Here is a 21,555-nt window from a genome sequence, read left to right on the forward strand (position 1 = left end):
TGTATTTTCATTGGTGTTTTAATTAAAAAGTAATTCATTTGCGATAAAAATGCATTAACACACATAGCAACAGGTGTGTGTTCATAAAGTTGGGTTAGTAAGGCTCATCTGTAGGTCACATTTTCGAGGACATGAAGCACAAGTCAAGCTGGTGGTTCTTGAAAAATCTATACTGGGATGAAGGCGCGAGGCTGATGACGGGCAGAGCCCACTCACACTGCTATACTGCCCCCAGGAGGACAAACACAGTAAGGCAACATGACAGGGATTCTTCAGGGACAAATGGACAAATCTCATCGCCGTTGGCACATACAAATAACTACTGCTCTCTTTTAAAAAGTTACACTTAAAATTCCAAAACACGTTTAAGTGTAGAGTAGTTTAGTTAATGCTAGTCTAGGGTTAAAGTGCCGTACTCGAAAACTACATAATTTAAAAATAAATTGACACACACTCATCTTCTGGAAGCAAACATTACCTGTACCACTGCTGTACAACTTTTGCATCAAAAGGTTCATCCGTTTTTCTATTTAAAAATTATTTTTAAAAATGAAAGAAAGGGTGGGGGGGGGGGGGTGATACCAAGTGTACCATTACTAGAATATCAGATGATGTTTATGAGACGACTTGGTCCACTCCTCAATGCTGAGACTGAATTATTAGCAGATTGGTGGAAAGAGGCCACAAAGCTTCATAGACTTCTACTAGATTTCCGGTTCACAAATAATAAGAATATCAACAACGGCGTCATGTAAAATAAAGGACTGTAGAACATTTGGTCAGTACCAATGGGAATGAATCACATATTTGACTACATAGTTACTTTAGCTGTATTTGATTACGTTACATATGCTATTTATGTGCCAATACTTTGTTGGCCTAACATGGCACTTGTTTGTTTTTCCGACCTATACTATTTCAACAAAAGTATTATTGGTATATTTTTCTTCACCAGGCCCCAAAAAGAAACATTTACAGCGCACTAATGGATCTATATAACTCATCTAAATCTTAATGCAATTAAGAATTAGTTGAAATCGCACTAGTCAGTCGTTTTCATTAAATGCCTATCAACTGAGGCTCAAATTAAAACTACATCATATACCTGAAATTAAACAGGACATGTCACCAAACCTCTACATTTTCTTTTTTTTTTTAGAAATAGCTTGTTCCAGTATGTATCCCTGACAAAGTGCAAACCCTCAGCTTCACGCCATGAGATAAGGTCGAGGTGGAGCAAGTGGAAGCGGCATGCCCAAGCCATCCGACATCCGTGGCTTCGTCTCTTCCTTTCTTCCGATGATCACAGCGGAGTGGTTCAACACTGGCCAGTCGCACTTTGCCATCAGGAGATGATGCGAATCCCAAAGTTCTTTTTCAGCTGCTCCAGGAAGATGAACGTGAGCACTGTATGAGGAATCAAGCGGATCCCTGCCGGAACGAGGCCCTGAGACACAACGTAAGCAGAACATGTTGGATGAAGTACAGCTTGGAGAGGAAAAAGTCAAGTAACCGGTTATTTTGAAACAAAAAAGTGTCACTACCTTATAAAATGCCAGGGGACCCAACTTGGCGGTTTCTTGTAAGCAATGTCGTACCCCCTGAAAGGAATGTGACACTGGTTAGATCAATTAAAGATTAAGGGACGACAATGAGGAAGAAAAAGGCACTCACTGTGTACTCTCCTTTTGAGTTCATGAGTCTCGTCTTTAGAACATCAAGAGGCTGACAAAGGAACGTTGCGCAACCTCCCTGCATATAAAGTTCACGTTAACATAAAATAGCATATCCTGAGATGCACTTGTAGTCCATGGCGATCAAACATTTGGTTAACGCGACACTCACAGCAATGAAGCTGGAGAGGAAGTGTGTGAACATGTTATCTCCCAGCATCCCCGTTCCCAACACAAGCTGCTTGGCCTGGTCGTAACATGCCAACTGAAGGGGGGGAGAAAAGATGAATTATGGTGAGATGAATAACTCAGCAATTTATTTGTCACCACGTCGAAGCCTCAATTGCAATGCAGACAGCCACATACTATAATTACCTTAGACATCATAAACTCAAATAAATATCTCCCTCGCAAAATGAATAAAGTTTCTATCAATACACAGTATCTACCTTACCATTTATTTCATAATCATATTACAAATGTATCACAAATATTGGTCTGAATGCTGAGAGATTTGATTGTACAGTTAGCAAGTGCTATATGATCTTCGACTGCATCCATGGCCTTGCCTCACATATTGTGCAGCAGGGATGGGTAATGCTGATCAAATGCGTCACTAATACAATATTTAGCATGTATATGAATGTTTGACTCTCATTTACAATTATAAGTGACATATATCAATCTGCATCTCATCTGTACTGAAATTAAATAAAAATACTATATCTTCTTCCAAGGTAACTTGAATGCCTTTCAAAATCACGTTGCTGCTTAAAAGGGATGTCAACCCAAACATTTTCTTTACAATATGTTATATGCACCCCACTAGTTTAAAAATGGCATTCTAATTAATATTGTGTTTGCGAAATATGAATTAAGCAGCAAAATCCACCTATTTTTATCAATTTCGAGTTTTCTGAGTTTGGTCACGTGACGTTCACAAGCTGAACCATGACTGTTCGTTACCTGAGGCCTGAGCAACTGTCATGTAATTTTCAGTCGAGAGCAAATAGTAAAATGGCAGCAGCCACCCCCCCCCCCCCCCCCCGAGGTGGATAAAATTTGGTGGATTTCTGCTGATTAATTCATATTCCACAATCACAATATTAATTTGTGGGGCTGCATAGAACATATTTTAAAGAACATTTGTGAGTTGACTTCCCCTTAACCCCTTCAGACTCACATTTTTTGTTTTTTTATTTACCTTTTTTGTTTTGTTTTTTTACTGATTTTGACCCTTTTCCCACATAAGAACAACATGGGGGGGAAATGGGGGGTTATTTATTTCATGTTTTTATTTGTTATAGTGGACGCCAGGATAGTATGGCTGTAACGTGTTGTAAACTTTCCAAGCTTATGTGCAACATTTCTAACATGAACATATGCAAATCAAATTGCGATTGAGATTGGTCAGCTTTGATCCATCCAATCATGAACCAGAAGTGTTGATATCATTCAAATTATGTGTTTTTATTGGTTTAGACACGCAAATGTGTCATGTTCACCGCAATCCTCTATGGGTCCGAAGGGGTTAAGTAGTTAAAGACTAAGAAATTCGATAGTGTAATGCAGAATTTAACTTTGACTCTTCAAAGCGGGAAGTGGAATTGTCAGGACGTTAGTTTGGCTAAGTGATTTTCCAGAGCTTGCAGACACTTGGATGTCTCAAAGTCACAGTGTGTATGTAATAAGTGACCACTAAATGTCACAATAGCATAGAATGCAGCCGAAGCCCATGCAGTTAAAAGCATGCACAGTACGGTGGCTTAGAGAGACCACACAAGCCTACCACCAATTTTTTATTTGCGCGAGCAAACGAGCATCTCGGCAAGCTGGTGTGAAGCCCGGCAAGCGACGCCGAAAGATCGAGCGAGCTGGATTTATCCGGAGCAGCTAACAAGAGTGGCTAGCGGGAGTTAGTCGAAGCCATTGGCTGGATTGGCTAACAAGAGCGGCTAACGGGAGAAGCTAGTAATGAAAAAAAAAAAAAAAGCTAGTAAAAGCTTCCGAGAGCAAAGCAGAAGGTGACAAGCGACGGGAGCCCGAATCACGGGAGTCAGTGACGACCACCTGCAGGCCCCAGCTGTGAAAGGTAAGCGGTGGTCGACCCATTGGGCTAACTAGGCTAGCTAAGTTGTCCTTTGGGTATCCGTAGCAGGAAGATGGCAGCGAAACATGGCAGCCTCTTGTAAGGTACGACTATGGCCATGCAATATAATTTGTGATTACTAGACCTACAATTCTATTAAAAAAAATTACATTGATGTGATGGAACTTATTTTTTATTTTTTATTGAAATCAAGTCAAATCAATAGTGGGCTTTTAAATTGAATTAATTATTAGTTCATCACTAGATGGCGCTAACAAATACACACTGGGGCTTTAACTAAATTAGCACATCATTTTCAATGCGCATATTAGATGTGTGTACACACCATCATACATTACATTACAAGAATGATTACGCACACAAATAGAGACACAAAAAATCCATGGCTACAAGTTGGGGTGGCCCCCTAGTGGCCGGTATGCTTAAAATCCAAGATGGCACCCGCCAAAAAGAGAAAAAGTTCTCAGCTTCCTTAAGTCTTAAATTGTTGCATAATGGCACTTTTTCTTATTGATTTGATTAAAGGACTCTATATTTGATACTGCCCTCTTTTATTGTTATTTTCATGACAAATGTATAGTAATGATCCCATTTTGCTTGAAAAATGGTCCAGATCTCTGAAATGAAATAATATCATTCAAGCATCTAAACCCATATGTTAAGGAATAATTTTCAACATGTTACCATCATTCTAGTGTGAATAATATTGTTTTACAAAAGCCTTTGCCAGGCACTGGCTATTTCGGATATCAAGTCACAAAAGGTACAGAAATCGCCCTGGTTGCACACCTTAACCACTGAGGCACCCTTGAATGCAAGTGTAGAGTGATTTTACATATATTCACCATGTTGATTACCAAACTTGCTACCTAGCTAGCTAGCTAATGTATGCAAATATTGCCAGTTTTTTAGCTAAAGATGATTATCATGTTAGATGTAACATGAACATTTACTTAAAACAGGAAAATAGTATCAAATGTAGATTATTTTATAATCAAATAAAAAAGGAAAAAGTGTCATTATACAACTATTTAAGACTAAAGGAGCTGAGAAATCATCTTTTCCCTTTTGGTTGGGGCCCATTTTGAATTGTTTGCACAGCAGCCACTAGGGGGCCACCCCAACTTGTATCCATGGATTTTTGAAAACTTTAGGCCTTTACCTATCACACTGTCAAAAATCAATAACTTGTCCAGAAATGCACAATTTTCATGAATTCCCTCCTTGCTACTAAGCAATCAACACCCTTGAACAATAAAGTCATGGTAAATTTAGAGCCGTCACTCTTTCGCATGAACACACACTATATAATGCACGCAAACATGCGTTAAGTAAGTGAAGCTCTTGCTGTATTACCACATTCATAACTCATTAATATTTAAATAAAACCATTCCAACCACTTCTCAATTCATTTTAAATATTGATCTAACAATAATGCATTCATGTGCCTTTAAAAGACTTCAGTTCAATTTAGTTACTGTTTTACAGATCAATACAGAACTGGCTTTACAATGTGCCTAATAAAACACTTATTTGTGATTTGTTTGGAGTTTGAATTAGTTTAACAAATGGCATACATTGGCCTGCAAGTACATTAACTACTAACAATACTTGCCTGTCCCACAGTGACCAAGGCTCCTCTGCTGGACGCCATGGTTGCTCCTGAGAAAAGCTTCCTCACACCCTCTGCGGGATGGGTCAGAGGTCAGAAATGACCACGTATTATTTTGAAGTCACAAAACATGTTGCTGGCGTTACCTTCCCTGAAGACTCTGAAGAGCCCGTCGAAGGCATGTTTGTAGCTGATGGACGAAAACACGTTTAGGAGCGCCTTTTCCAGAGACGTTATGTGATTTCATACTTTGGTGATATTCTGCTTCACTTACTTTCTCCTCAGTTCTGCTGGTAGTTTCATATCATTTTGCATCCTGGATACAAAAATTCATATAAATAAAAGGACCAAACATGACTTTGAAGCTAAGTGCAATCATGGCATGTTACCTGACATTCACCATGTCTGCTGGCGTGCCAACAAAGCCCCCAGTAAAACCTATTCAAGTACATAGTTAATTGTTGAATATTGTTGCGTGCGTGCGTGCGTGCGTGCGTGCGTGCGTGCGTGCGTGCGTGCGTGCGTACCTCCAAAAGCTCCCAACAAGACTTTTTGGTAGAAAGGCATGGGGCCCTGGCTTTTGTTTCCAAGCACGTCCCTTACAGTCTCGTAGATGGCAAATCTGGTCAGAGAATAAGACATCTGAAGAGGAAAAGAAATGAAAGCTTTGAGCTAAAACAAGAACTTTTGTACTTTTTTTATATTAAGATACAATCAAAAAAATTGAAAGAGGTACATGGAGGACATAAGGTGGATGATTATATTTAATCAATTGATTTTCTATAAATTTACGTTAAAATTGTTTTACAATATGAAGTATAGAATTTAAGAATTTGAGTGAAAGTGAAATGTTTTATTTGCTGAACAAATACCTTCCGGCTGGAAATGACTCTAGAAAAAGGAAGTAGCGTTAATTTGAAATGTGTCAATTCTAGCAAAATCCATAGATCAGAGATTCCCAATTTATACACAGTGACAAATTAGTTTGCAATTAAAGACCATCCGGTGTTAAAGCAATTTCACTAGATAGCATAAACTACATAATCCATCTGTCTAGCAAGCCACTTCTTGTGAACATTTTTGAAAATAGTACAATAAAGCTTAGGAAACACTGATCGTGGCCATCCGAATCAATTGTAAATTTAAAGCATGATATTTGCATATGTTGAGAATATGATTAATTTGGGACTCTTTTTTTTTTTTACAAGCAGTTTGCCACTTTATTATTTGGCTAGCAGGTAGCAATTCAACATCTAAAAATGTCCTTATATCTCAAAATCTGGCAAAGATATGAATAACTTAACTTAGCTGTAAAAATGTAACTAGGATCATTTTAGACAAGCAAGCTACAATACTGTTTAAAAGTACCGATAAATGATAACTGAAATATACAGTATATATTCTTTATTTATATAAGACTTTTCATACATAAAGATACAACTCAAAATGATGTGCAATTATACAGCATAAAAAGGAAACTACGCTTGAGGGATGTGATGCATGATCCTAAGTGTTTATAATTCATGGTTGAGTTGCTGTACTTGACCATTTTAGCTTGTGCGCTAATGAAGTAGCTGCTAAGTGAGTGGTCATGAATTAAACTCAGTTTGATTCAACAAGACACCAAGGAAACAGTTACCAATAACATGCACATACTGTACCTGTCTGCAAAGTGAAGCCGATAGGCCGTTGTAAAGAGCAAGCACCCCGTTGTTCTTCACCACATGAACAGCCATGCCAAACATCCTCTTCTTCACCTCCTGCTGTGTTTGGAGGTGCACCTGCAAACAACATGTACAGCATGATGGAGTTGAATGTGAATATTTATCACCATCATGTCTCCACTTCCCTCCCTGAAAAATTCAGCTTTGGTTGCTTGACGGCCCTTTTTTAAATTTCCTGAGGGTTATCGAGAAAGAACTATGTTTGTATTTTATGACTTTTGAAGGTGAACTTTAGTAAAACAAAAGGCACAATAATCAAAAAGTCGATTAAATGATCATTAATATTGTCTAGTGCAGTGATTATTAAACCTAAGTTTTGCTAAATAGCTAGTTGTGCTGGACTAAAATTGCTCACGTTAGGACGCTGACTCCCATCACTCAACTCTATTTTTAAAGAGCACTTTTAAACAACCTCCCCTGTTTTCTTAATATGGAACCCAAGGGCAGCAGATACAATGAAAACAGCAGAGGCCCCAAAATTGAACCCTGTGGAACACCATACATTCCGTTATACATGTGAATTCACATTGCACATATTCATCCGACCACTTTATTTTTTTCCATGACATAGTTAGCATGAAGGGATTACAATAATAAAGAAATCACACAACATCCCATCAAACAGACACAAGTCAACTAGTGAGAGCACCAAATTCCCGAATTGGCCAAGCGCATTATCAAATATCGAATGGGTCGGGTGTGTGTCTTGACCTCCGCTAAACCCCTGAGACTGTCTCACCAAACCCCTGGGAATCGATTGAACCCAGGTTAAGAACCACTGGTTTAGTGTGTGAAATGAGCCGGGTATTTTAGTATTGGTTAATACAATGGTAAAATGTTTATTCTTGATATAAAGATATCAATATGCAAAATGCATGTCCCATAGTGTCCCAAAATTATAAGTATTTTAAATTAATGAATAAATGTCCCCATTTATTAATCATTTTCTAGTTTAAAAACACAAGTTAATGATAAGGTTTTATCCATCCAAAAAAATATCAGATATCATGGAGCTTTCAAAGACCACAATCCATTTGACACTATGAGAAAACTAGCTTTCGTAAAAGAGAATGTTGTGACAGCTTTGCAGTAACATAACACACTTTTCTAAACTGAGGGTGTCAGCAATTTCACAATGTGGCCTTTGGCCTCTGCTCTCACAAGAATTTCTGGTTGAGGGCCTGTGAAACTTTAAAGCAATACCGTTTTATTGAAATGTTTTACAAAAAAATGTGCACCCACCATACAATTATTTGGTCACCTACATGAGGTCTAACTCTAAAACACATGTTTAATTTTTAAGTCAGATGGAAATGACAACCCACTAAATCTTTACCACTGGAAGGTGCAGGTTTAGTAATTGCCGAAAGATGGGTACAAGTGAGTGGAAACACTGAAAAATGCCTCGTTTCCTAATACGGGGGATGTGTGAGTGTGCCAGTATGTCACATTCATTCATGAATGGTAAGACACAGCATGTGGTGTGTATTCCACTCAAGATTTAAATTTCATTCAAATTTACTTTGAGCATCTGAGACACATTACTCTCATGGGCTGTAACTCAAAATTGTCACCCAAATTTATACCAACTGAAACGCAATCCCTTAACCACACTTCATTGGGTCACAAATGGAGTAACAGGAACGCTTGCAGAACAGAGACACCAGAGAAAACTTCCTGTTACTTTTACTCTACAACTACTCATTTTTTCAGGGAGATTCCCTTCAACAGGCTGCATGAAGCCGCTGTCTCTTTAAAAGTACCCCCTCCTCACAACAAGGCCACTCTCCTCTGATTGGTTTTCAGGAGTTGGCAAAGTGAAAAACGCTTCCCTGTACTTTTAGAGGAATGCCGGAAAAAAAATGGCCAGATACAAGTAAAAGATGACAAAGCTGGGGGGGTTTTTGTACCTTGTTTTTCTGCCTCTCCCAGTCACAATGTGCAATGTGAATGCCTCCATAAAACAAAGTGAATAGCAATGTGCAATAGGTGACAAAAAATAAAAAACAAAAACATTACTCACACGAGGTTGTTGAAAAAATGTATAAAGTAGCTTACACAATCTCTTCATGGGGCTTCCAAAATACAAGTGATCATGAGAGCAAGCATCTTTTTACTAAACTTATTTTATTTATTTATTTTTAATTTTAAACAGGCCTTCTGTCAATAATTACACACCACATGATTCCCCTAAGGGCCAGTTAGTTGTCAAGGTCATGTGACGCAACTTTGCAAAATTTGGGCCAATTTACCACGAGTAATGACTCAAATGCCCATACATACTTTTACAACAAGGTGCAGTTTTGACTGACTGACAGAAGAATGAATTTTACGTGATGTTTTTTTATTATTATTATTATTATTATTTTGGGGCGTTGTGGTAGTTTGCATTCATGAACAGGCACACCAATTCACAAAATGAGATGTTTCTAATATTGCTGTGTCAAGTAACAAACAGCAGTAAATATATAAACCGCTCAGTATAATGCAAACCACAATCACAAAATCAATACTTACATGACTGTCAATCACACCTGCATGATTGTGTTTTTTTTTATATAGCTTTTGTATTGAGTCTCGCTCAATATAATTACTAGACCCACATATATATATATATATTTTTTTTTAAATGTTTATTGATGTGATATAACTCTTTTTTTTTTTTGGGCATATTATTGAAATTAACAGATTTTGAATGAATATCAAAATGAAATCTACATGGACAACATAATCAACTGATTAATAGATTACATTACAGTTGCAGAGCCCTATAATTAACCAAATCCAAACTTCTTACAGTACATATTCAGACTCAGCCTGCATTATGTTGGCAAACGTAGATTTGTCTTCCCACAGGTATACTTAATAATTTATGATGAGAAAACAATAATTTTGAGACTGACAGTCTGCCATTATCATTATTTTGTTGTTATTATTATTATGACCACCTGCACTACTGCACTCCACCTGAGCACTGAACGTTCGTCCTATATCTTGCCATTTGCACGACGACAGTAACTACAGACACTAAACACAGGGATCGCTTTCCACACTTTGAGAATCAGATGAGTCTACAATATATTGAATAGAGAGTGTGCAGTAAATCAAGAGTGTTGTTGCAGTGTGTTTAGGCCTGCACCCCTCGACAACCCACTGGGAAGATGGGGTCACAACCCCTCACCTTGAGGAGATCCAGAGGATGCGTGCAGCAGGCGGCTCCGCAGGACGCCAAGCCGCCGAAATACCACCGCGACATCCGTTTCTCGGTCATGGCTCTGCGTCCTGAACCGTGGCGCTGTGCAGCTACAGCGGTGGCCGCCTTCGTTTTTTTTCCCGGTCTGCTCTAGCACAGTAGGAGTAATGGTAGTAGTCGCGCGTCCACGGACCCACCGTTAACCTTGTTAATGTTCAAACATTCCAGTAAGAAGCGTGCACTTTGACTCCAGATGTACCGCGCGCACTCCCGTCACATATTTATGGAGACGAAGCGCGAGCGTGCAGCGTGCACGGTACGTGTCACAAATGTGCAGCGGTCCAGGAAGCAGCTGAAATGGAGAGAAAGGGAGCAGCCAATTGACTGCGTGGACGACGGAGCTGCCTACCCGCCCCTCGACAGTTGTGTCAAAGACCTCGCTGTTCACACACGCACCCGCGCACACAAGCTAGCGATACTTTTAACACACTCTCTTGCCTCTTAAAGAGACATTGTACCAGGAGCTTGTCGTGAGCCTCAATTTGTGTGCGGTGTCTCTTTAAGAGGACTGCTCAAGCCATACATCCAGTAACATGCGTGGTTATATTGTGCTCCGCATTGTTGTGAGAGATGTTACACCTATAGTCGCATGCCGGGCATCCTTAAATAGAGTGACTTCATGACTTAGTGTAAAAATGGCCTTAGTGTAGTAAAAGTATCAAGTTCGTAGTAAAAGTTCAATATATATTCACACTGCCTGTGCATTCCAGGGGCTCTTTGGCCAACCCATTGGAGATTATGGTACTTGTGAGTTTAATCATCATCATGAATGTGTTCTTATACCACTTGATACTAATAACTGCATATCTAAAGAACAAGTTTACCACCAATCTGAATTCAAACTGTAAACGAATCAGTCTTCAGTATAAGAGCATTTGATTCTTGCAGTCATTGTCAATAAAAATATTTACTTTGCTACCATACAATAGCAAGCAAACATGACCAAGAAGTCATTGATTATCCTATAAAATCAAGTCACAGTTTAATTAAATAAAATGTACAAATATAGAACCTTGGCCAACACAGTAAAAAGCTACCAGGGGTGGACTGGCAAACTATACTGTGCATAAACTGTCATCTTGGAAAAAAAAAAAAAAGAATGGCGGATGATGAACCTAAAATCTACATAACTCGCATGACCCTAGGTGTTTAAAATGTGTTATCCGAAATGACATATTGTAGGCAAAAATAAATCAAGAGTAAGATTCATAGTTATAAGGTAACTATGCCTAATCTTGTTCTCTATTGATCTGTAAGTCCTCAGGTGAGATAGTTCCATTGAAATTATGACTGTTGCAGCACACCTGCATTAACCAAACTGCATTAAATAAAATGAAATAAACTTGCCTTGAAATTATTTTACATTACGCAGTGTAAAACACTAGTATATTAAAAAAGAAAGAAAGGAAAAAAAAGCAGTCATTACAATTTGGCACTAACATGAGCAAAACGTTTTTGCTAGATGCTAGTGTATTTTTTTGGTAACCTCTTAAAAAGCGAACTTTTCTGACATTTTTTTGGTTGTTTATTTTTATCACAATTATAAAAATGTAACAATTAAAAAAATGTCTTCAGTAGTCAACCATGATCTTGATAAGGACAAGCATGCTGATAGTTTATAGCTACTGGTATACTTAGCAATATTGCAATACAACAGTTGGGCTAATGTGAACATTTTATCATCATAACAAGGTTACTTTCTGACTTGTCATTGCATGTTTAAGGAGGGCAGGTCACACAGTACAAGTAACACACCACTCCCAAAACTACACCGGTGCCATTAAAACACTCCCTTTGAAGTCGTCAAGTTTTATATTATACTGTTTGAAATTAGAGATGCACTAAGGTTGAATCAAAGATAATAAATTTGATGAGAATATTTCTCTTTCAATCAAAAGAGCTTTCTCATTTCTACATTTCTGGTGAGCAGTGGCCCTATTTAATTATTTGCCTCAAGTATGACCTAAAAGTGTGTCTGCTGAGTGGTAATTGTCCAACAAAATCCCTAGCTGGGTTTGTTCATGGTCACTTTGCCTGTTAGACAAATAAGAGGTTGGGATAGATTGTAAAATGTTTACAAAGCTTCTCCTGTTCAAAGAAGGCCTTTCTAGTTTGATATGTATTACGTACACAAACAAATGTGCATGTGATGACTGCACCTCCAGGACAGGTAGTGAAAATGGAAAAAAATGTACAGTAGTCCCAGTTTACCACCTCTGTTCTAGTGTATCGCAAATGTGTTTTATGGGCTTAAGGTTAAGGTTTGGTTCAAGTTTCCCGCTTGTTGATCAACATAGTCATACCTTTATGACTATGTAGAACACTCTTGACAGCAAGAACCAATGATTGGATTGATTCACAAAATAAATGATTCACAGCAGTAATTCCCAATGAGTGTTGTGGGAAATGAAATCTAATATTCCTCATTAGATAGGCGTTGTTGTGTTTTTCTGTGCAGTGTAGTTGTCGTGCATGTTCAGTACCTTCGATTAGAAAGCTCAGCTTTAGTGTCTGCTCCCCTCGTGTGGCGGCTATTAGTAATTACAGTCATTCAATATTCCCTGCGATTTCAAAATGCAATGTTTTGTATTTGTACTGTATTTGAGAGCTTGCTTTTATGTATCGTTCCACATAAATGAAAATATGCAGTGAGGTCATTAAAAAAAACATGGAAGATTAGCATGACTGTATAATTGTATAATGTTTTCAGCATTATTGAGAATCACTAAGGACTCACACAAATGTGTTTCATACATATTTTATTATGTGCACATTTTTATTTAGATAATCTGTGTCATACAAACACCAAATGAAAAACACACGGTAAATCTTAATAATGCAGAGTGGATTTGAAATTGTAATCTGTGGACTCCTGCTCACATTGATAGCCAAACATTAGTAGCATATAGAATTTTGTTGTTTCATTGAATAAACTACGAAACAATGTAGCATTTCCCTTAGCATGACATTATTTGATGTCAGATAGATTATTTATGCAAACCAAAAACATATTTATTATGTTTAATACCAATCTTGGAAATATTCAGAATTACGTGTTACTCTGTTACAAATCTATTTTTTCCTAATCTACAGTTGTAAATAACACTTTTATTGTGTTAATAATGATAGTAAGCAAGCAACATATTTTAAATGCATGTACAGACAAAAACTAAATTCCAGAAAAGGGAAAAAAAATATGCGTAAAAAATAAGGTCTAAAAATATTTTTAAATAATCTTGACAACTCAACCACTTGACCCTGAATAAAAATTCATCAATAAACAAAAACAATCTTTCACTCTCTCATTCTTTCGCTCTCTCTCATAGGACACACACACGCCCAAACTCACACTTACACTCACAATACACACTAGCCCTCTGTGTGCTTACCACCCACTCTCATCACTGCACACGCACACAGAGGCTAAGTGAAATTTGACAAATGTATGTTACGCACATTAGTACAACATCACAGCATTAAACACCCCCAGTCACTCAAATAAAACCATCCTTTTATAAATCTGATTTTCTTTCCTGATTTGATTTATTAGCTGTTTGTGTAAAACAACACTTGTGTTTAACTAAAACACATGACTATGAAAATTCAATCAGCTTACAGATCCAATAAAATTCAACACATCTCACACAAAAGATTTTTCCTGTGGTTTTGCCTCTCCCGCTGACCCCAAATGAGAGTTGTCTTTTGCTGCTCTCCCACCGGGCAGTGCTCCCCCTGCTTTCGGAGAAGAACCGACGTGCAGGAGCGCGCCCCCCAGCATCAGCAGCACGCTGGCCACCCAGCCCAGATAGAGCGCCGGCCCCAGTTCCCTCTTGTGAGGTGCTGCAACGTTCCGATCATAAAAGTCCCTGATTACTGCATAGGCAGTCCAACTGATGGGTATCAAGAAGGCCAAACCAGTCACGATGAAGAGCGCCCCTGCCAGCCTGCTGAGCCGAGCCTTGGAGACTTGGTTAGTGTCACCCAGGCAGTGGGTGCACTTGGCCCCCATCACCCCAAGTAGGAGGGCCAGAATGCAGAGCAGCAGAGAAAGGACTGTGAGGCTCCGGGCGGCTTGAGTGGACGTGGGCAGGGCCAGTGTTGAGTCGTACGTCTTACACTGGATCTGACCCGTGGTCTGAGACAGGCAGTTCATCCACAGTCCTTCCCACATCACCTGGGCGATCACCAGTTCCCCACCCACGAAGGCGGACACGCGCCACAGAGGGGCCGCGCACACCAGTATCCCACACGCCCAGCCCAGCACTGCCAACACCAAGCCTAGCAGCTGTAGACTCGTCGACGCCATGTTTGCTTGCTCTCACTTTGAACGCAATTTCATACAAAACTCCCCTTAATGTGAAGAAGTCCTGGAAAGATCTGTGATTGTCATAAGCCACCCAGATGAGTCCACTTCTTCAACTCAGTGATCTGCAGAGATGACATGTTTTACACATTTAAAATAGAACTTAACTCATTCACTGCCATTGGCCGCTAAAGACGTCAATTTTTTTAAGTCCACTGTGGCTCAGTGGGTAGTGCTGCAGAGCTTTGACCTGCAAACAGGAGGTGAGGGTTCCAAAGATGTAAAGTTTTATTGGACTGGCGGTAAATGAGTTAGCAACGTGGAAAAAACAGCAATACTTTTTTTCATAAATTGCATGTGATTACTGAAGAGATTATGTTGGCAGGTGTTCGAAATGCCCAAATTTACAAATACATATTGCAATTTCACCTCGTTGGTAGTTGCTAAAAAACAGGATAGAGATGACATCAGGAGTGATGTTTTTTTTCAGAGGCTCTTCATCCCTTTTCGCCTTCTTATGGCACCTCTGATGACATTACAGTATTTATTTCCTGTGGGTCTAGTATGTTTGAAGCAGTAAGTGTTAGGATAAATGAAAACAATCGCTCAACCAATCAAAAATGTCACATGTTTTGCTGGGATGCTCACTTAAGAACAAAAAGCAAAACTTTTTTTTAAGTTTGTGTATATAGTAAATGCAAGAGCAAGAATCTTACCAGTTTTGAAAGTATGAAATGTCAGTGTCCTCACAGTCTTTCACTCTTCTCGTATGACTGGCCAGCTTGTTTGTGTTTCGCTCGTATAGAGGAGTGTAGGAGGGCTGCAGTGTGTCATACTGCATAGTTAATACTCACACGCAGACAGTTATGCCACAAATGACAACAGGACACTTTGTTTGAGATTCATGTTCCAGAAGAAAATCCCAATGATGGCTGCTCATTATGTCATTTCTTTGAGCTTGTTTTCCAAATTGGGCGACATTGATTTTCTTTTACCGAGTTTTCGTTAACAGACATTTTTAAAATTAAGTAGAGCTATGATGTTGATGGGTTTTTATCCTCAGAGATAACCATGCAAATTTTTTTAATAGATAATAGGGTTGTTTATAGAAAGATTACAAATATTTGCTTCTTCCTTTCTTAAATTAGTAATTTTCCCAACACAAAGTAAAATAAATTAATAATAATAATAATAATAATCTGCCTTTCAAATAATACCTCTCTGACAGTGTAAATAACGTCAAGCAATATTATCTTAATAAAGGCAGAATTTATTTTTACAGGTTCTGTTGGCTCCCATTTGTAGGCTACAGGTGTACCTAATCTTTTGGCCAATTAGTGGGCACTTATTGAAGTAAAAAATAATAGTGACTCCTCAAAATCCCAGTATAGTCTCTCTCCCAGAAATATACACTTCCCCTGCATTCTCATATTTTTTGTTTGAGTATATTGTACTTGTCGTTGTGAGCTGGCAACTTTGTTCTGGCTCCTAATGCGCCATATATGGCTGTATGAGTGAATATCATAAATATTCTGTGTCAAATGTAGTCAGTATAAATTAATGGGGTTTGTTAATTGTAAGTTTGTATCAGAGAGATGCTAGAATTATGTTTACCCACCATTAGCATTTAAAATACATAGCGATTGAGCTAGCATTCAACCTAGCGGTTAGCACGTTAGCTTGTAAAAGTTAGCATGTTACTGTTTATCATACGGGCAGACAAGTGCATGGGTACAGCATTTTCTTTTGTTTTGTTTTACAACACCATGTAAGGGTTTTTATTTGTTTGTTGTTGGAGTTTTTTCTCCACCAATCATCAACAACCAACAGGCGTAATCTCTAGCGGGGACGTAGCATTAACAAGGGCCGAATAGACGTAATGTGAGCATGTGAGGTTACTCCTCAGGATGTTTCCTGTCTTGAATAAAATGCTGGCATACAGATAATACCCATTGTCTTTTGTTTCCTTAAGGGAAGTGAGCTTGTAATGTTTCTAACAATACAGTCAGCACATGACCACTTAAATAAAAGATACAATGAAAATGACTATATAGTCCAGTTATGACACTTAAATTAAGCTGCTGTAATGTGCTTCATTTATTAAGATTCATACCGTTACTTAAAATCGTCTATTCAAGTATAATGTGGAGGGAAAGCAAACACAAATAGAAAGGCAGCAAGTATCATACCGTTAACAGTTTAAATAAGAGTTCATATCCCGTGCTTGCTGCATTCTGTGAAAACCGTTTAATTCTGTAAATAGAAGATGCCAAAATAACATAATTCACTGATTTACAGTCAAAACAAATACTGTGTGCTGAAGATGGTATGTCATGTCCTTGGCACTGACCTCCTTCTATACTGGAAAATCAGATTTAGCTTTGCATCTAATTCCTTTCCAAATCCAAAGAGCAGCTAAGCCACATAACACTCCCAAGAGGAGAGTCGGTGCTCCAAGAGCCAGCGCCACAGTGGTGTCGGCCCCCACCGCGATAACCATGCCAGCCAACACCAGCACCACAGCCGCCGCCGAGGCCACGCAGATCTTCTTTCTTTTAGACTTTTTCTTCTTTTCCTTCTCTTTCTCTTGCTTCTCCCTCTCCACATCCCACATTTTTCTCTCCACTTCCTTCTCCTCTTCCTCCTCTTGTTTTTTCCGTTCTTCTTCCTCTCTTAGCTTGCTCTGGGCTTTCTCATACATTTCATTTGTGTAGTGTTTCCCGCCATTGTCATGTATCATTTCCTTGACCATAGTAACAAGCTCTTTAACCTGGACTCGATCATCTGCGTCGTTGTTGTTGAAGGCGTGATATCTGCGTCCGAACGTGATGGAGAGTCGACGCAGCTCCTTGCACTCCTTTAGGGCATTGTCAGCTTTGGCCTGGTCTTTGCATGTGAATAGCATGATGGTGTACATGGATGCATCATCACCAAAGTTTTCCTGGATCCACTTCACAGCATTCCGCTCCTCCTCTGTGAATCTCACTCCCAGCCTGATCACTAATAGGAAGGCGTGAGGGCCAGGCACTGACATTTTGACACATTCCTCTATTCTTGACTTTAAATCTTCTTCCGTGATGGCCGTGTCAAACAGGCCTGGTGTGTCAATGACCTGCACTGCGGTGCCATCCACTTCCCCGCTCTGCGTCTCACAGTGTTTGGTCACCGACACCGGGCTCGGATCTTCTCTGAAGGCAGCTCTGCCAAGTATGGTGTTTCCTGTTGCGCTCTTTCCTGATCCAGTTTTCCCCACTAGGACTATTCTAAGGCCTCCAGACAGATCCACAGCTGTAAAAAAAAAAGAAAAAAAAGATCTAGATTCATTATTTAAGCCTAATCATCGAAGTCTGAATGTTTTTTTTTCTTTCTTGTGTAACTGCAACTAAAGAATTGGGTCCGGAAATATGATTATTTGATGATTATGATTATAAACTTTTACATACATTACATCATATTATCTTGATCAAAATATACATTATGACCGTAAAACAAGAGGAGTACATTTCCATTATATCACTATACTTGGGAATGAATCCTCCATAAGACACAGCTGTGTGCGCTGCAGAACAGTTTAACTACAAACTACAATAACATATGACACTGTAAAAAAAAAAAGAGTAATATTTAGTTTTCTCACTCAGAAATTCAAAGTACATTTTAGAAGGAACGTTTTGAGTACATTTGACCAATTAAAAAAGAAAAATACTCAAGGGTTGAGGACAACTCTACACACTAGCAATTCGGTATTGTGGCAAACTGTAAGAGTGGCATGGCTCAGGTGGTAGAGTGGTTTTCTATCAAGCTGAAGGTCAAGGGTTAATTCCTCAATGCCTTTTTATTATTATTATTTATTTATTTATTTTTTAAATAAATTGGTAAAATGTACAAAAAAAATCCTCCTCAGAATTTCAAAGTGAAAAAAACTTTGTTTTATGTTGTTTCAAGTAAACAGTGATTTTGACTGTGTGACTCAATATTACATAATTATTGTATCTTCATAAAAAGCTGAATATTTGACAACTCTTGCATAGCATTACATTAGATTGTGCAAGTGGTTCTAATATTATGATTGGTCAGTGTAGTTTCAATAAAATGCATTACTGATCAATGTCAGAAAAGATCTTAGACATAGATCTAAGAGTGTAAAGTTCTGATGCCAAAATATTATAAATATTCTATTTCCTAAGCTACAATGATGATGTATTTAAATGTTTAATAATAAAGCCATTAGTTGATCATTTTGTGACTCACATTAATCAAAATGAGGAGGGATAAGAACAGAGACATGAGCATACCATCAAAGTTATTCAGACCGCACCCATCAGATCGAGGTAACGTTTTCTGCTTCTTTTCTCGCAGTGGTATTGCTGTAAGGTCAAATAATCATGTGGAAACACAAAAGGAAATGGATTGATTATTACTCATTGACAACCTTAGCATAACCTGCATGAGGGAATATATAGTTTCTGGTTTCTGTCTTGATTATCACATTCAAAGCAACTTTTCTCGGTCATCACGCAATCAATCTGTTATCCAAGATCACATCTTTGTCTTACCTTCAGCCATTACTTTAGGTCTAATTTCCAGTTAGCACGTGGCCAAATGTCTTTCTCCAAGTTTGAATTGAGATTTCATTTAGCTTCTCAACTGAGCGTTGCCGTTTGTGAGACTGGGAAGCGTCTGGAAGCCCGGGATCAGCAGAGGGGGCTTCCTATTTCCTTGTATTGTCTTTAAATTGAATTTGAGACTGAATCCCTACATTCAGTCCACCCTCGCTCTGACTGTATATCCTAAGAGGATTGGAATAGCAATATAAATGCCATGTTTTGGAAAAAAAAAAATCAAAGTAAACACATGAGTAGCAATTTTCTACTGATTAACATTAGTTGATTTTACTGATGCTTTTTGCTAAGCCGGTTTGTTGAGGGGAGGGAGAGGACATCACATCCTTTCTTTGGTGACTTCCCCTTCCCTCAAAAGCAAGATACAAGGGGGGTGGGGTAGGGTGGAAACACCGTCTTCACCCTACAACTCCCCTCCAATTTTAATACACCACACAACTTGTGGGTGGGGGGGGGGGCTTGTGGGGGTGCCATCGGTTGGGGGCCGCAGTATAGAGCAGTGCTGCGGTCCCCTGTCCGTGTCGCCACCCCCCCCCCCCCCCCCCCCCCGCCCTATCTATTTTTTTTTAATGCACCACATACACTCAGCAACATGCTTGGGTGGCGGGTGGATCGGAGCGTGGGAATATCATTTCCATCGGCTCCGGTTCACCTGCTCCTAATTTTAATGCACCACACACACACACTTGTATATACACTGGGTGGGGTCACATTCACGGTTTAGGGGTAGAGTTCGCCAGTCCGCGAGCTGGCGGACTCAGTAACAGGGGTTAATTTTCACAAAGAACGCTGGGGTGACGACCGGGGCCTTCCCCCGCTGGGCCTGGGGTTCGGGGGTGTCAGCCGCCCTCCGGTGCCCCCATCTCCCCCTTCTGCCCCCGGTGTTCCGTCCTTCCACACGGCGGGGGGTGGGGTGGGCGCGGCTGCCCTCTCCGCTCCGCTGCCCGGCCCCTCTTCGGCGCCGGTGCCTGGGTGCGGGTGGTCCCCGGGGGCTGGGGGTCGGGGGTTGGGGGGCTGCCGGTTGGTCGGGGTGGGGTCGGGGGGGGGGGGGGCGGCTTTGTTGGGGGGGGCGGTGGTGGGGGTTGCGGGGTGGGGGGGTGCTGGGGGTGGGGGGTGTCTGGGGGATTGGGGGCATGGGGGCGGCTGGGGCTGGGTTGGGGTGGGTGGCGGGGGTGGATGGGGGGCGGGGGGTTGTGGGGGGGGGCGGGGGTTGGGGGCCGGTGGGGTGCCTGGTGGGCCTGCAGTGCCCCGTCCTGCTGCGTTGGGCCGGGGGCGCGGGCCGGGTTGGGGCGGGGGGCGCTCCTGCTCCTGGGTTTGCTCTCCGGCCGGTGGCCCTGGTGGGGCCCGGGGGTCGTCCTTTGGCGCTGCCGCGGCCTGGGGGGCCCTGAGGTGTTGCGCTTGCTCTGTTCCGGCGGGGGTCGACGGCTCCCCTCTTTGGTGGAGATTTTCATGCATGCCAGATCCACCACACCAGCATCTACCGAAACTCAGACACAATCTGTTTCCTCCTCAGGTTATTGAATCGGTGGAGGCTGGTGTCTCGGATCTCACGCGGCTTCGTCTGTCCTTCCTTCCTTTTCTCGGTCTCTCCGTTGGTCTCTTGAGGCCTCCCTGATTTTATGTTTTTTGGATTTGTTGGGGTCTGGATGTTTCTTGGGCTGGGGAGGAGTTCTGGTGGGGGGTGTCTGGTCGGTGCTGGATTTCACCTTCCTTGGTTTTCTTCGGTCCCCTCGGGTCTCCTGGTGTTCGATTTAGGTGAACGGTATGAGATTTTTTTTTTCTAATAGGTTTTCTGGTGAGCTAACAAACACACGCACGCACGCACGCACGCATGCACACACACATACTCACCCACACACACAAAAAAAAAAAAATGTATGTATGTATGTATGTATATATGTATATATGTATGTATATATGTGTATATATATATATATATATATATATTTAAAAAAAAAAAAAAAAAGAGCAATGATGATGACATTTCCGAATGAACAATACTGAGCTCTATAAAAAAAAAAAAAAAAAAAAAAAAGCAAGATACAAAACATCTACATTTAGGCCCAGAGTGGCCTCTCTGGAGCATACGTTTCCACATTGTATGTTGATGGTAGGCCATTAGAACATACGTATATAGCACTGACGGCACTGCCTTTAATGGTCTCACTAAAAGTCACAATAATTTAATATATGACTACAAACAACACCACTGTAACTGTTATACCTCAAAATAAAACGTTGAACACACTTACAAGTG

At 40.2% G+C, this 21,555-nt stretch overlaps 3 protein-coding genes across 3 annotated transcripts; all 3 read right to left on the reverse strand.

Moving 5' to 3' along the window:
* Positions 1-10,747, reverse strand: slc25a10b (solute carrier family 25 member 10b). The gene is made up of 11 exons (XM_086082544.1): positions 10,302-10,747; positions 7,058-7,177; positions 5,924-6,038; positions 5,786-5,834; positions 5,671-5,712; positions 5,543-5,586; positions 5,400-5,470; positions 1,846-1,938; positions 1,675-1,752; positions 1,545-1,601; positions 1-1,447 (listed from the first exon to the last, which is right to left on the reverse strand). Exons 1-11 carry the CDS (start codon positions 10,389-10,391, stop codon positions 1,346-1,348), a joined length of 861 nt encoding a protein of 286 aa, XP_085938670.1. The 5' UTR covers positions 10,392-10,747; the 3' UTR covers positions 1-1,345.
* A 2,466-nt stretch (positions 10,748-13,213) lies between these two features.
* LOC147169996 (claudin-4-like) lies at positions 13,214-15,486 on the reverse strand. Its single transcript, XM_086082545.1, has 2 exons — positions 15,393-15,486; positions 13,214-14,801 (listed from the first exon to the last, which is right to left on the reverse strand). Exon 2 carries the CDS (start codon positions 14,677-14,679, stop codon positions 14,014-14,016), a length of 666 nt encoding a protein of 221 aa, XP_085938671.1. The 5' UTR covers positions 14,680-14,801; positions 15,393-15,486; the 3' UTR covers positions 13,214-14,013.
* A 1,269-nt stretch (positions 15,487-16,755) lies between these two features.
* On the reverse strand, positions 16,756-19,579 carry LOC147169997 (GTPase IMAP family member 4-like). The gene is made up of 3 exons (XM_086082946.1): positions 19,233-19,579; positions 18,972-19,043; positions 16,756-17,964 (listed from the first exon to the last, which is right to left on the reverse strand). The coding sequence occupies exons 1-3, from the start codon at positions 19,240-19,242 to the stop codon at positions 17,033-17,035; spliced, it is 1,014 nt and encodes a 337-aa protein (XP_085939072.1). The 5' UTR covers positions 19,243-19,579; the 3' UTR covers positions 16,756-17,032.
* Between the last annotated feature and the right edge of the window lie 1,976 nt (positions 19,580-21,555).

The sequence above is a fragment of the Leptonotus elevatus genome, chromosome 8, assembly GCF_054856555.1.
Source record: "Leptonotus elevatus isolate MCC_2025b chromosome 8, RoL_Lele_1.0, whole genome shotgun sequence".
Taxonomy (NCBI): Eukaryota; Metazoa; Chordata; class Actinopteri; order Syngnathiformes; family Syngnathidae; genus Leptonotus; species Leptonotus elevatus.

Bases quoted from the DNA above. Each gene is read 5' to 3' on its own strand.
- LOC147169997 (XM_086082946.1), bottom strand. The intron at 17,965-18,971 runs GTATGCTCATGT...TTTTTTTTACAG, and splicing joins CGGTCTGAATAACTTTGATG to CTGTGGATCTGTCTGGAGGC.
- LOC147169996 (XM_086082545.1), bottom strand. From the start codon at position 14,679: ATGGCGTCGACGAGTCTACAGCTGCTAGGCTTGGTGTTGGCAGTGCTG.
- slc25a10b (XM_086082544.1), bottom strand. From the start codon at position 10,391: ATGACCGAGAAACGGATGTCGCGGTGGTATTTCGGCGGCTTGGCGTCC. The intron at 5,713-5,785 runs GTAACATGCCAT...TTTTGTATCCAG, and splicing joins GCAGACATGGTGAATGTCAG to GATGCAAAATGATATGAAAC. The intron at 5,587-5,670 runs GTAAGTGAAGCA...TTCGTCCATCAG, and splicing joins CCAGCAGAACTGAGGAGAAA to CTACAAACATGCCTTCGACG.